This window comes from Hermetia illucens, chromosome 5, assembly GCF_905115235.1.
Source record: "Hermetia illucens chromosome 5, iHerIll2.2.curated.20191125, whole genome shotgun sequence".
Classification (NCBI taxonomy): Eukaryota; Metazoa; Arthropoda; class Insecta; order Diptera; family Stratiomyidae; genus Hermetia; species Hermetia illucens.
In genome coordinates, this window is record NC_051853.1 from 114,079,289 (window position 1) to 114,095,746 (window position 16,458).

The 16,458-nt window shown below is 43.6% G+C and overlaps 1 protein-coding gene across 1 annotated transcript; it reads right to left on the bottom strand.

Moving 5' to 3' along the window:
* Positions 1–3,971: 3,971 nt before the first annotated feature.
* On the bottom strand, positions 3,972–16,012 carry LOC119657517. Its single transcript, XM_038064459.1, has 4 exons — positions 15,795–16,012; positions 15,605–15,700; positions 4,566–4,709; positions 3,972–4,416 (listed from the first exon to the last, which is right to left on the bottom strand). The coding sequence occupies exons 1-4, from the start codon at positions 15,990–15,992 to the stop codon at positions 4,327–4,329; spliced, it is 528 nt and encodes a 175-aa protein (XP_037920387.1). The 5' UTR covers positions 15,993–16,012; the 3' UTR covers positions 3,972–4,326.
* Positions 16,013–16,458: the final 446 nt, after the last annotated feature.

Below are 16,458 nucleotides of genomic sequence, written 5' to 3' on the forward strand. Positions count from 1 at the left end.
ATAGGAAGCTTCGGACTTCAGAAATGAAAAGCTTTGTGTATTTCGGTACAGTGAATTCACAAACTCCGCCATGCTATTAACATAGTATCCTGGCCCCAAGCCCAGGTAAATGAGGAGAGTTTGAGGCAACGTACTTTGTACTATCTTCTGTAAAACAAAAATAAAATGCTGAGATCAGGAAAAGTATTTATCCCTTTTCCTGAGTATAGTTGGAGTTCTTCGACTTTGCTAAATGCTACCTGATCTCTCTTGATAGCAGGTCCCGCGACAGGCCGACCAAAAAAATGCAGACAATGTCGTTACAAACATGATGAGCGGATTGAGTCACAAGCCTCGGAGAAACGCAAGAGCGTCCACCTCAGTCAACGCGGCAGAACAGACCCCGGCCCTATCGAGAAATGGGCAAGGATTCTTGACGCATGGGCGGCATCAGGACGTAAGCAATTTAGTCCGCACACAACGAACAAAACAAATACGTATCTGCAAGCTAAATATTGGTACCTTAACTGGAAAGACCGAGGAACACGCAAGAGCCCTTCGAAACGTTCGTGTTGTTATCTGCACTTTGCAAGAAACCCGATGATCTGGTCCCAAAAGCTGCAACAGTGAATGCGAACGCGTTAAAAATGTCTATAAACTTCTCTTCTTTAGTAGTCCACACACTCAACATGGTGTTGGCATTGCCATCTCAGAGGGTTTCCGTGATGCCATTAAAGAAGTCGAACGATTTGAGATCGGCTGATGAAGCTCACCATTATATCAGCTCATCGCACTATTAACTTCTTTACCGTGTACGTACCACATACAGGTCGACCTAGTGCCGAGAAAGATGCCTTCTGGCAACTTCTCGATCAAAAGACTTGCCACGTGCTTGGTGACGACTATATTATCACTGCCGCCGACTTTAATGATTATGTGAGTGAAAAGGCAGACAGTAACAGGTGCCATGGGGGAGAGGGGTTCGGAGCGCGCAATGAGGGTAGCGAGCGTATAACTGATTTTGCGGACACCCATGACTTTGTACTTATGAATACATGGTTCATCAAACGATTGTCTCATCTTCCTACATTTTATAGTGGGAACAGTAAAACGCAAATCGAATTTTACCACCGTCACTGATTACAAAGCCATTCCCTATGAGACCATCGGACTTCAACATCGGCCGTTGATTGCCGTTCTGCGAATTAAGCCACCGATAAAACAGCGTTAGAAACGTACTGGCCCACGGCGTATTAAAAGGTTTCGATTTATGAGAGGAAATAAGAAACGATCACAGGATTACCGACCATTACGAATGTGGAAGAATCATGAAACCAAATTAAAGACACGAATCCATAAAGCGGCCTCTGCAACCCTCGGGGTCACCAAGCCGGGTAAGCGGTACATCAACCGAGATACTTGGCTTTGGAATGATAATTTTGAAATAAAGGTCCGTGAAAAGAAACGCCTCTACTACAAATTTCTCGACGATAAAATGCCTACTAATTTATAAGAATGCCAACCGGGAAGCAAAGAAAGCAGTCGGTGTCAACCGAGCGGACCATCACAAAAATCTTTACGATAAACTGGATACTCGAAATGGCGAGAGAGATCTGTATCGACTTGCTAAAAGCCGTAACGAATGCACACAGGGTATCGAACACTTCCGTTGCTTTAATGAAAATAACGGTACTTTGCTTACCGACCATCGAGCCGCAACGGATATATGGCGAGAATACTTCGAGCAGATTTCAACTAAAGAATTTGCTCATCCTTCACTTCCACAATCATTGCCGGCATTTGGAGCAGTTCCACCTATCAGCGCAACTGGAGTCGAGGAGGCAATAAAACGAATGAAATGGGGGAAAGCCAAAGTGCCTGACGACATCGCATCTGAGCTCTGGAAAGCGAAGAGCTGGGACCCAACTATGTGGCTCAGTTAATTCTTTAATCGGGTTATTCAGGAAGGAAAAACACCACCTGATTGGCAAGGAAGTACCATTGTTCCAATATGGATCTAGTCACTTTCCCATACCATAAAGAATTTTGAACGCAATCTTGACAACCGTATTCGCGAGATCGTTGAAATAACCGTGAATCAAGCCGGATTTGTCAAGAACTGCAGAGCTACTAACGCAATAGACGCTGCGCGGTTACTCATAGAGAAACACCATGATAAGCATCGCCCTCTGTATATTGCATTTCTGGATCTAGAGAAAGCGTTTGACCGTGCCACATGAATCCTTCACGACAACACTTCGTGCCAGAAGAACTCGTGCGCTGGGTTCAATTACTCTACCACGATCCGAAAAAGAAAGTTCGAAGTGTGGCGGATGTATAAAAACCGCTTCGTGTCTCTGTTGGTGTTTATCAAGGAAGCTCCTTCACACCACTCCTCTTTGTTCTTGTTATTGACTCCGTCACACGGGACATCCAACGTCCACCGCCCTATACACTGCTTTATGTAGATGATGTTTTCCTAGCGTCTAATAGCAGAAATGATCTCGGGCAAGTTGTCCAAAAATGGAATGATCACCTGGCGCAACACGATCTCAGATTGAATCTGAACAAAACTGAATTTTTGAGGAGCAATCCTCATGAAACAGGCACAACGTATCAACGAACGTCTGAAATATAAAATTTACCGCAACGTCGTCAGTCCTGTCGCTCTCTGTGGTTCTGAGTGTTGGCCGCCTATAAAAGACAATGAACGGCGTCTTGTGGTAATGGAGACGAAGATGTTGCGTTCGACTAGTGGCGTGACACTTTTTGATTACATCCGAAATGAGAATATCCGCTATCGTTGTGGGGTTGCATCGATCGTGGAAAAATTGCAAGAGAAGCGTCTCCGATGGTATGGTCACGCAAATCGTGTTAACGAGAATTCACTTGCCAAGATTGGTCTGAACATCGAAGTCGATGCTAAACGACCAAAAGGCAGGCCGAGGATAAGGATTTAAAAGCCTCGAGATTACGCCCAGATCGAGCATTCGATAGAGCCAAATGGCGAAACCGATCACGACGAGGCGTCCCCACTTGTGAACGGGACAAAGACTGAAGAAAAAGAAGAAGCGATGCAAAACAAGAATTGAAAAGACGTGAACTTACACGAAATGGGCAAGTTTGGTTGCTGTAACTTTGTTAATTATAGCCTAATTCTATTTAAACTTATCATTACACCAGTTTTCATTGCGTTGTAAAAGTTTGTAATCTTAGGATTCTACTAAAATTCGGAATTACGTTACTAAGGTATTAATAAAGTTATTTGAACCAAGATAAATATGAGGTGCATTTTCAGGCTCAGAGTTTACATAAATATGTACATGACTTCAAGATTTCCGATCGGATAGCTTCTGAGAATCGGCCCAGTTTCACTTCAAATTTGCACTTTTTGACCCCTCAATCCTCTATCCTGCAATCCGTGTTCTATTCCATGAGGTACTAACGAAAATCTCCCGCTTGATACTCCACATAGCTATATTCAGAGAAAAAACATTTATACTACTTACTCGCTCCTCATAGATTGCACGTCATCTCTAAATTTTATGTCAATCGATGTAGCCGTTTCCGCGAAAAGTATATATGATAGACAAACAAACGGACAGACAGCCGAGAGGAGACACAAACAGAAAGTAAACCAATTCTAATACTATTTATTTTTATACAAAACTTTAAAAAAAGTACGAAAGAGTAGTCTCAATTTATTTGAAAGGATACCTCATATCTTTTTCTTTTTCTTCAGCCTTTGTCCCGTTCACAAGCGGGGTCGGCTCGAAAGGATACCTCATATATTTTATATTTATTTATGTACTTATTCTTTTCTTGCGAATCAATCCACCATCGTCTAGTTACTTGAGGGACGCAACAACTTCTTTTCTTTAGAAGTGAATGCTTTCAACTTTGTATGCATCTAGCGATATCGTTACAGCGGCGTGAGTTTTCATGGTTATAACATATTCAACTTGGGGGCGCAAACAAATAACCAAACCAAATTCAAGATGGCAAGGAATTTATATATTTACGAATAAATACCAAGTTACATTTCATTAGCAAGTTATTTAACAATAAATAGTTGAATAAGTGCGCGACGTTATGTCACCCAGCTAGTGTAGGGTACATCCTTTAGCATAAAAAAGGTATAATAGAAAACCACAACCATTCATTGAACTTCTTTCCATTTCCCAACAGTTCACAAGGGAATGCTATAGACTACTTAGTAGGAAACTACTTCTAAATTATCACAGAGCGAGATTGGCAAAATTGTGTCCAAGCAAAGTGTCCAGGTAATCCGCATTTGTCGTTTCTACTTGAGAACGTTACCCCGTCCTCTGTTGTCCCGTCCACTTTTTATGTTCTTGAATCCTTCTCGAACTCGGCATAGTTGGCGATGGCATTCTTGACTTCATCCTGATAGTCTCTGATATTGTATTTGGATTGCTGCAACGAGAACGGATACAATGTGTTCAACAGGAATGAAATAAACAGAAAATAAATAAAACGGAATCGAAAGGATAAAAGTTTCAGCAAGAAAGTGTACGTAATGTCTACTTCGCCACAAGCGTGCAGCGGAGCTTAGAAGGTCTTACATTGAGGGCGTCATTGTACTCTATATCTAAAAGCCTCTTGAGTCCACGATAGTTGCGCCCCAGAATTCGTCCGAACTCATACCGAGATATGCGATATCTTTCCGTCGTGGTTGTTGTGCTACCATCCGGTGAGACTGTTGTATTCTGAAAGAAGAAACGTAGGTTCACAATCGCATAGAAATAAAGTAGTTTTCAAAATTTTGCATATTAGAAGTTGAAAGTTGTATAATAAACTTTACTGAAATTTTTTAAATACGATCATTGTCAGCTGGCTGCGTCGTCCGCTGGTACTACCCATTCTCATGCATACATAAATTCAAATGGCCAGCTCCTTGTTTCTTGTCTGGTACTTTGTCTATATATTTCTGATTCAGCCTCAGAAACGCAATGTACCATCACGTCAATGTAAAAGCAATGCCAACTGTTAAGCCAGCAGAATAGCAATGATAACCTCACTATTGGATTAGAATAGATTGCCTACAACAAGCAAAATTTGGGTGTGTCCAAAATTAGCATCATGGAATTTCAGCTGAGTTGCCTTAGTCTTGCAAAAGAAAGAGGAGAACCCACGGGCGTGACATAAACACTAAGAAGATCGCAGATCCATTCGAGGACATTTGAGGACACCCTTATCAATAATAAGCTATAGATTAAGGACTGACCATTGAAATGTGCACTTGCCTTCGCAGCGCAACCGCACTATCTGACCACATATCAAATTATGTCATTAAAAGTGCATGCATTATTTGATTTTGGATACTTGAAGCTACTTTGAATTAAGAAATGACCCGTTACCAGCATCCATAAAACGAGTAGTGAAGGCCCTAAAAAAATGCTCTCTCTGGTTAATAACCCAACCGAATTCCGGATACCATATCCCTCTTTACCCAGAATCCGATAAAAATAACACAACAATATTCTGCCCGCAGAACAGAAGGGCTGTCGAGTTGGATCAAGCGGTAGCAAAGAGCAACTCATTATCGACTCGGTAGTTGAAGGACAAGCAACTAGAGGCCAAAGAAACCTCTTCAGTTGCTATATCGATTATGCCAAGGCTTACGACAGCATTCCGCATACCTGGCTAATCGATATCCTATATTTGTAGCGCATTGATCCGAAACTAATAAATTTTTTGGCTAGAGTCATGCAAGGGTGGTATATCACCATACCAGTGCGTACATCTGACGGTGCCAATACCTCAGAGCCCATTCGTACACGGAAGGGCATCTATCTTCCAGGGGGATTCGTTGAGTCCCATTTGGTTATGCGTGGCACTGAACCCCCTTTCATGGTTACTGAGTGATGCTAGAGGGCATAGTTTTGCAATAAAGTATGGCCTCCGTGCTAAGTGCGAACTGACACACCTGATGTACTTAAATGACATCAAGTTGTATGCTGGTACTAACGACCATCCTAGAAGTCTGATGCGAATAGTAGACATGTTCAACCGTGATATTCGGATGTAGTTTGGGTTAGACAAGTGACGAATTCAAGCCATCCGCAAAGGCCATCAGGAACCGCACAATGGACATAGTATTGGTGACCTCCACATCGAAGCTATGACCGAGACAGACTTCTAAAAGTACCTAGGAATTCTGCAAGGAACCCATGCTCAAGTTGGTAATCTGGACGATGCTCCGCTGTCCGAATTCCTGCGACGTGTAAAGCTGGTACTGAAACCGCATCTCTCGCGGGGAAATAAAATAAGCGCATTGAATGTATTCGCTAACCCTTCAGTAGCTTATGCATTCAGAATATTGCCGTGGACGAAGACCGATCTGGAAAACGTCCAGCGGCGGATACGGACAACTATGCCGTGGAGCGGACGAACCTGCCTTGCGACATTGGAGGTACGGGAGTGGTTGACGTGACCGGATAACATCATGGCCAAGTCGCGCTTATTTTTACTGCAAGGAGCAGGCGAGCCCCTTGCATGCGGCTGGCTATAAGGCAGACTGTGGGCGGACTCCACTTAACTTGAAGGATCGATCTTTTAATCCTCGGTCTGAGTGGGGTGAAGTCGGACCAAGAGCGGATCTATGAATGGAAGTCGAAGGCAATGTACAGTAAACACGTGAATTGTCTTTGGCAGCCATTTGTCGAACAGATGGCTGTGTGCTGGGGAGCTCTTTGCGGAGACGGAGTATAATAATAATAATAGTAACATCAAACGGAAATAAGTGGAGAAGAAGGTGAACTATGAGCCGGTGGCTCGAGAAATCAAAAAAATTTTGCGTCTCGAGCGGGTGGTTCTAGTTCCCATAATATTATCAGCTACAGGTATTGTACCTAAAACCCTCACGGTATCGCTTGATGTCCTGGAACCTTCGCACAGTCTTGTTCAAACCATGCAGAAGTACACCATTCTTCATAGGTGCTCGATGTTGCGGGGAGCTCTCGACGGACTCTCCCGTTGACCTACCACCGACTACCACCACCAACGCCCCTTTATAATTTAAGTAGGTAGGATCATCATCATCATCAACGGCGCAACAACCGGTATCCGGTCTAGGCCTGCCTTAATAAGGAACTCCAGACATCCCGGTTTTGCGCCGAGGTCCACCAATTCGATATCCCTAAAAGCTGTCTGGCGTCCTGGCCCACGCCATCGCTCCATCTTAGGCAGGGTCTGCCTCGTCTTCTTTTCCTACCATAGATATTGCCCTTATAGACTTTCCGGGTGGGATCATCTTCATCCATACGGATTAAGTGACCCGCCCACCGTAACCTATTGAGCCGGATTTTATCCACAACCGGACGGTCATGGTATCGCTCATAGATTTCGTCATTGTGTAGGCTACGGAATCGTCCATCCTCATGTAGGGGGCCAAAAATTCTTCGGAGGATTCTTCTCTCGAACGCGGCCAAGAGTTCGCAATTTTTCTTGCTAAGAACCCAAGTTTCCGAGGAATACATGAGGACTGGCAAGATCATAGTCTTGTACAGTAAGAGCTTTGACCCTATGGTGAGACGTTTCGAGCGGAACAGTCTTTGTAAGCTGAAGTAGGCTCTGTTGGCTGACAACAACCGTGCGCGGATTTCATCATCGTAGTTGTTATCGGTTGTGATTTTCGACCCTAGATAGGAGAAATTGTCAACGGTCTCAAAGTTGTATTCCCCTATCCTTATTCTTGTTCGTGCTTGTGTTTGACCAGTGCGGTTTGATGTTGTTGGTTGATTCGTCTTCGGTGCTGACGTTGCCACCATGTATTTTGTCTTGCCTTCATTGATGTGCAGCCCAAGATCTCGCGCCGCCTGCTCGATCTGGATGAAGGCAGTTTGAACATCTCGGGTGGTTCTTCCCATGATGTCGATATCGTCAGCATAGGCCAGTAGTTGGGTGGACTTGAAGAGGATCGTACCTCTTGCATTCACCTCAGCATCACGGATCACCTTCTCGAGGGCCAGGTTAAAGAGGACGCATGATAGCGCATCCCCTTGTCGTAGACCGTTGTTGATGTCAAATGGTCTTGAGAGTGATCCTGCTGCTTTTATCTGGCCTCGCACATTGGTCAGGGTCAGCCTAGTCAGTCTTATTAATTTCGTCGGGATACCGAATTCCCTCATGGCCGTGTACAGTTTTACCCTGGCTATGCTATCATAGGCGGCTTTAAAGTCGATGAACAGATGGTGCAACTGTTGTCCATATTCCAACAGTTTTTCCATCGCTTGCCGCGGAGAGAAAATCTGATCTGTTGCTGATTTGCCTGGAGTGAAGCCTCTTTGGTATGGGCCAATGATGTTCTGGGCGTATGGGGCTATCCGGCCTAGCAAGATAGTGGAGAATATCTTATAGATGGTACTCAGCAACGTGATACCTCTATAATTGCTGCACTGTGTGATATCTCCCTTTTTATGTATGAGACCCATACCTTGACTACAAGTTGATGAACGACTTAGTGTAACTGGTCGCCTCCATATTTAACCAATTCGGCTGTAATTCCATCGGCTCCTGGCGACTTAGGACTTTTAAGCCGATGAATTGCACGGACTGTTTCTCCTAAACTTGGTGCTGGCAGTATTTGTCCGTCGTCTCCAGTTCACGGGACCTTCAACTCGCCGATGTTCTGGTTGTTCAGTAGCTCATCGAAGTACTTAACCCACCGCTCCAACATGCCCATTGTGTCGGAAATCAGATTTCCCTCTTTGTCTCGACAGGATGAGCATCGAGGTGTATAAGGTTTCATCCTGCTGACTTGTTGGTAAAACTTCCGCGCCTGGTGCGGTTGCTCCCTGTACTTTTCGAGTTCACAGACTTGTTGGTTCTCCCAGGCTTCCTTTTTCCGTCTGTGAAGTCGCTTCTCCTCTCGACGGAGTTCGTGATAAGTCTCTGCGCATGACCGCGTTCTTTGAGAATGCAACATTACTAGGTATGCAGAATTCTTCCCTTCCGTTGCTAGTTTACATTCATTGTCAAACCAGTCGACCCGACTCCTTTTGCGGCTGGAGCCAACTGATGATAATGTTCTTCAGGTGGTTGTGAATTTCTAGATGCGGCATCTCCAGGTCCTCTGTTGACTGCGGTTATTGCGGCATCCATTTCCCTCTTATAGGTGTCGCGGAGGGCTGTGATTGTCAGAGGGGATTCTAGGTGGGTATTGTTATTCGAGCTCGGAGCATCATGCCAAACAGATTGTGATCCTAGTCTATATTGGCCCCCCTATATGTTCTGACATTCATCAAGGCTGAGAGATGGCGGCGTTCGATCAGCACGTGGTTAATTTGGTTGAAAGTGGTCCCGTCTGGAGAGGGCCACGTATATTTGTGGACCGCTTTCCGCGCAAACCAGGTACTTCCAACAACCATTTCGCGTGACCTTGCTAATTCAATATTCCGCAGTCCGTTATCATTTGTATTTTCGTGTAAGCTATGGGAGCCAACGTATCGCCTCAATACGGGCTCCTTCCCTACTTGGCTGTTAAAATCCCCGGTGCTCACGGTATCGCTTGATGTCCTGGAACCTTCGCACAGTCTTGTTCAAACCATGCAGAAGTACACCATTCTTCATAGGTGCTCGATGTTGCGGGGAGCTCTCGACGGACTCTCCCGTTGACCTACCACCGACTACCACCACCAACGCCCCTTTATAATTTAAGTAGGTAGGATCGTCCGAGCCTAAATGCTTGGCACTTAGTAAATATATTAGGTTGTTGCACGTGAAAGGGCCAATTTGGTACTAAAACTATAAAGCTTACAAAAATTTATTTAATTAATCAAAATAGGTGCCAGTCGATTCAAAACCTTCTCCCAGTGAAATACAAGAGCATGTATGACAGTTTCGTAGAAGTCCAATTTTCAGGCTTCTTCATTCTTCAATTGTTATTCCGACAAAAAATGATCCAACTGCTTAGTCGGTTGGCGAAAGGCCCGGTGATTATGGACGAGGCAGAGTGTCATACTGCAATTCGTTCAACTTTCGAACTGTTGTTCTGGATTCATGAGGTCGTGCATTGTCGTGAAGGAGCATCACACCATCTCTGTTGACTAATCTCGGCCGTTCAATACTCAATTTTTGGTGCATATTCTCGAGTTTGGCACAGTATTTCTGCGCCTTTATCATTTCTCCAAGTGTCAAGAAAGAATAGTGGATAACCCCAGCTGTAGACCACCAAACAGTCACCATTACCTTCTTCGGATGGAGGCTCGGTTTCGGCATATGCTTCGGTGGTTCATTAGCATTTAGCCATTGTGCTGATCGGCGATGATTGTCGCATAATATCCACTTTTCATTACATGTCACTATTCTGTTGTGGGAGAGTAAAAAACTGTAAATTTCCATTCGAAGCGCCATGTTTTGCTCCCTAAGGGCTTGCGGAACCCATTTGCGAGCTATTTCACCCTTCGAAGTTATTGCAAGTGGTGGGAAAATGTCGAATAGTGTACGCCCAGTTTCTCTGTAATGCCTCTCATAGACTGACGTGTGTCGGATTCCACTAGCACGCGCAGCTCGTCGTTATCAATCGATGGTCATGGATATCCACGTGACTCACTTTGAAGGTTTACGTCACCTGACTGTAATTGTTCAAACCGCCGCCGTGCGGTGCGTTCGCTTACCGTATCAGCTCCAAATGCGCTGCTAATGTTGTTTGTCGCATCCGCTGCTTTATGACCGAGTTTGAACTCATACAGAAAAAGTATGCGTTCTTGGCTCTTTTCCATCATTTTTCTGACTCATTGAATCAAGGAAGAAAGGGTACAACAGCACCACCATAGATACGATGATCCGGAGACACGCACAAAGGATAGAACATAGTAACCTCACTACACTGTACAGTCAACAATCGACTTCTACCAGATTTAGGGAGCATATGAAAGAGGCAGATGTGGCCATGAAATACTCCCGAAAACCACCAAAATCTATGGTGGTTAAACATATGGTAGATTCTGTCCGTAAAATAAGCACCGACGATCTGAAAGTACTAAAACAGGTAAGAAAAATTAAGCAACTGGACGCCTACGAAAGCTTATTAATTATCATAACAAACAGCCGGCAAACACTAGATTTAATTCAGATCTGGGTAAATGCTATTCCTGGTTATTTAAAAAAACTAATCAAAAACTCTTCTTCTTTCAGTATGCTTGATTTCAATATAACCTATACAGCTTTCACATTTGGCTATACGACTATTGCAACAGTCCATGTATTCTTAACAGAGCTTTACTTAGGTTATGTTGTGATGTTTGGTAAAGATTGTTTACCAAGTCCCTCGATTTTCCGTGTTCATCATGGACGATAAAAGAGAATGTATTTCGGACAGTGACTGACTTCAGAGTTGTTACCTTCGGCTTTCGGGGCAGTTTTTGAACTGCGGCACTGATGGCTTCTGAAATGCTTTCTTTCTTCAGCTTGAGCGAGAATTCCAAGGTGTTGCTTGCAGATGCATTATATTGGGGACTGAAGGCAGGCATGTCATTTCTCATGGAACGTGCGCTCCCTGTACAGAGATGAAGCTGATGAGCAGCTAGCCGATACCCTGTCCCAATATAACAGCGTTACAGGAGATCCGTTGGACAGGGACCGGTTTCCTGGAGAAGAGTCGCTACACCATATATTATAGTGGCCATCCAGTTAACCATGTGCTCAGAGTAGGTTTCTTAGTCGTCCAAAATATGCAACCTGATGTTATTTCCCTTGAAAACGTAAGCGAACGGTTATGCATTCTGCGCTTGCGAGGCAAGTTTAAACATATAAGCCTCATTAACGTTCACGCCCCTACAGAGGAGACTGCAAAGTCGGAGAAGGATACCTTCTACGAGGCAGTAGAACGAACCCTCTAAGCCTGTACTAGATATGATATCAAAATCATACTTAGGGATTTTAACAGCCAAGTAGGGAAGGAGCCCGTATTGAGGCGATACGTTGGCTCCCATAGCTTACACGAAAATACAAATGATAACGGACTGCGGAATATTGAATTAGCAAGGTCACGCGAAATGGTTGTTGGAAGTACCTGGTTTGCGCGGAAAGCGGTCCACAAATATACGTGGCCCTCTCCAGACGGGACCACTTTCAACCAAATTAACCACGTGCTGATCGAACGCCGCCATCTCTCAGCCTTGATGAATGTCAGAACATATAGGGGGGCCAATATAGACTAGGATCACAATCTGTTTGGCATGATGCTCCGAGCTCGAATAACAATACCCACCTAGAATCCCCTCTGACAATCACAGCCCTCCGCGACACCTATAAGAGGGAAATGGATGCCGCAATAACCGCAGTCAACAGAGGACCTGGAGATGCCGCATCTAGAAATTCACAACCACCTGAAGAACATTATCATCAGTTGGCTCCAGCCGCAAAAGGAGTCGGGTCGACTGGTTTGACAATGAATGTAAACTATCAACGGAAGGGAAGAATTCTGCATACCTAGTAATGTTGCATTCTCAAAGAACGCGGTCATGCGCAGAGACTTATCACGAACTCCGTCGAGAGGAGAAGCGACTTCACAGACGGAAAAAGGAAGCCTGGGAGAACCAACAAGTCTGTGAACTCGAAAAGTACAGGGAGCAACCGCACCAGGCGCGGAAGTTTTACCAACAAGTCAGCAGGATGAAACCTTATACACCTCGATGCTCATCCTGTCGAGACAAAGAGGGAAATCTGATTTCCGACACAATGGGCATGTTGGAGCGGTGGGTTAAGTACTTCGATGAGCTACTGAACAACCAGAACATCGGCGAGTTGAAGGTCCCGTGAACTGGAGACGACGGACAAATACTGCCAGCACCAAGTTTAGGAGAAACAGTCCGTGCAATTCATCGGCTTAAAAGTCCTAAGTCGCCAGGAGCCGATGGAATTACAGCCGAATTGGTTAAATATGGAGGCGACCAGTTACACTAAGTCGTTCATCAACTTGTAGTCAAGGTATGGGTCTCATACATAAAAAGGGAGATATCACACAGTGCAGCAATTATGGAGGTATCACGTTGCTGTGTACCATCTATAAGATATTCTCTGCTATCTTGCTAGGCCGGATAGCCCCATACGCCCAGAACATCATTGGCCCATACCAGAGAGGCTTCACTCCAGGCAAATCAGGAGCAGATCCGATTTTCTCTCTGCGGCAAGCGATGGGAAAACTGTTGGAATATGGACAACAGTTGCACCATCTGTTCATCGACTTTAAAGCCGCCTATGATAGCATGGCCAGGGTAAAAGTGTACACGGCCATGAGAGAATTCGGTATCCCGACGAAATTAATAAGACTAACTAGGCTGACCCTGACCAATGTGCGAGGCCAGATAAAAGCAGCAGGATCACTCTCAAGACCATTCGACATCAACAATGGTCTACGACAAGGGGATTCCCTATCAAGCCTCCTCTTTAACCTGGCCCCCGAGAAAGTGACCCGTGATGCTGAGGTAAATGCAAGAGGTACGATCCTTTTCAAGTCCACCAAACTACTGGCCTATGCTGACGATATCGACATCATGGGAAACGCGCGGGACAAAATATATGGTGGCAACGTCAGCACCGAAGAGGAATCAACCAACAACATCAAACCGCACTGGTCAAACACGAAGAAGAATAAGGATAGGAGAATACAACTTTGAGACCGTTGACAATTTCTCCTATCTAGGGTCGAAAATCACAACCGATAACAGCTACGATGATGAAATCAGCGCACGGTTGTCTTCAGCCAACAGAACCTATTCCAGCTTACAAAGACTGCTTCGCTCGAAACGTCTCACCATAGGGTCAAAACTCTTGCTGTACAAGGCTATGATCTTGCCAGTACACATGTATTCCTCGAGAGAAGAATCCTCTGAAAAATTTTTGGCTCCCTACATGAGGATGGACGATTCCGTAGCCTACACAATGACAAAATCTATGAGCGATACCATGACCGGCTCAATAGGTTACGGTGGGCGGACACTTAATTCGTATGGATGAGGATGACCAAGCCCGCAAAGTCTATAAGGGCAATATCTATGGTAGAAAAAGAAGACGAGGCAGACCCTACCTAAGATGGAGCGATGGCGTAGGTCAGGACGCCAGACAGTTTTTAGGGATATGGAATTGGTGGACGTCGGCGCAAAACCGGGATGTCTGGAGTTCCTTATTATGGCTGGCCTAGACCGGATACCGGTTGTTGTGCCGTTGATGATGATGATGATATATGCGCATACAATACGTGCAAAGTATTAACGGAACAAATGTCCACTCAAGTCGGTCATATCTGAAGCATTCAGCTTCTGGTTTCCCCACTTGTTTCTAGATTGTGTCGGGGTCCGTTTTTACGAAAATAGACAAGTCGGAAACCAGAAGCTCCTTATGTAATAATATTGCTCCATCGGCGGCTAGCTCGTAATATGCATCGTAAATGCGTATATCATGTCAGACTATTCACTACAGTTGTGATATTCAGAGACAATCTACATCTATTGCAGCTGTTACTAAGGTAATAGAATGAGTTTAAAGTGGTTCTCTAGTGGCTCTCTGGCAATGTATAATACTACCGTTGAGTTTCTTTGAGTAGATATAGGAATCGAGTTAGATAGAAGCATTATCATGAAGTTGAGTAGTTTCCATATAAAGGTCCTAGTATACTTTGAGTTTGAAGTTTTGGACCACTTCTTCCCCTAAAATCTTTTTGCAAAAGTCCTAGTTGAAAGCTTTAAAGCGGAAGTGTTATGGTCGAAATGGTTGAGCACAAGCCTCTAAATTTCGGTTGTCTCGATTCAGATCTTCGTATTAAACATAAATAACTATGTTCGTCTTTAAGCTTGTTCCGCTGCTGTGGGATTGAATTACTGTTTCATTTCAAATCAAATAGGAGCGACTGCCACAGGAAACAAGAAATTATGTATATATGCTGCACTTCAGTGATCCTTGCCAAGCATTTGCACTATAATGAATCCTCCATCTATCACCATCTTCCCTGCCAAGTTGAAAGTGCAGGCTGCCATTCTTGTACTTGGGGTCGATAGCTTTTTCTCTTGCAATCAGTTTTGTTTGGAAAAAAATCTGCATATCTTGCAAGACAGCATTCCGAAAAAGTCCAATGATTAGCTTGGAGATTTAACGCAGACACTTCATCAATAGAATCTTTAGGTTGCCTTGGATGAGTGTTGATGATGATAATGTTCAGGACTAGAATTCCATGATGTAGCATGTAATAGGGATTTGGTTCTGCGCTCAATAATTATTATAGATTGGTGTTTGCACTAATTATCCCAACAAGTACTTCCAATTCTTAAAGAATGTGTGTACCTAGTCGACGTTCATTTCAAACTTTCTTGTAGATTTGGCTGCATTGAGCGGTTCCCTTTCAATTGAATTTTCTTATGTAAAGCAATGCATGTGGTTGGCGAGTAGTTTCAGCAAAAACGACAATTAAATGAATCAACTTTATACATTTCACAAAGATTATTCACATTATCTCTAGTCATTTGACCATCCTACATTGTTTGCACAGGATTTCTCCAACAAATTCCCATTTCAAAATTCACACACATAGTCCTGCATTTCCAACCGCAATACACTTCAGCCTAGAAATGAAAGCTTTGTAAATGCATTACGTTCACATACGTACCATAGCCGGCGGGGGATTCTTTGTGGAGACGTCCGTAAAGCCATCCGCCACTATATCGTAAACTTGATTTAGTGTCACCACGGTGTCGTTGTATTGCTACAAAATTGTGTATGGAGATGAAAGGAGAAAAGGAATAAAATTACTTTCGATTTGCTGAAATTGTTTTTTGGTAAAGTTTTCCAGGACTTACTTCTTTGACAATACGTCCCATGTTGAATATTGTTTCAAAAAAGTCCCAGAGGTTGAAACCTCGTTTAACTCGGGTATGCTCCGACTCGAATTGTTGTTGGGTTAATTGACCGGTACTAGAGGAGAAGTAACTATTCCCAAAAGGCAGGTCTGTTGCTAAAATAAGTATGACGAAGAGTGCACATCCTTTTGGGAGCATCGTGAACGATTTGAATTACTGAAAAAAGACATTTAGAATTAGTCAAGCCGATTATTTCAACTGTAATGGATAGTAGGTGAACTATACTTATTTTGATTTGATTCTAATTGATTCAGCTTTTAAATGATATCAAAAGTTAAATAATGGAATATTACTGACTAGAGAGTGCTGCATTGGGTATTAGAAATGCGATTCAATTTATGTTATGCACCATATATCCCATAGGAACTGGTTGCGACGTTTATAATGAACGGCCCAAAAACATTAGCACTAAATTCAAAGCAATGAGGATTACCCATAATATAAATGTAATTATTTAATTGTTTGTATAATTATTTTCCGTAGAGGATTTCACTTGGTCCTTGGTTAGGAGTAGTAAAGTTTTCAAAAAAAGCGGTTAGGAGTAGTAAAGTTTTTTTAAAAAAAATTGGTATTTTATTAAAATCCTAAATCTACAAATCTTCTG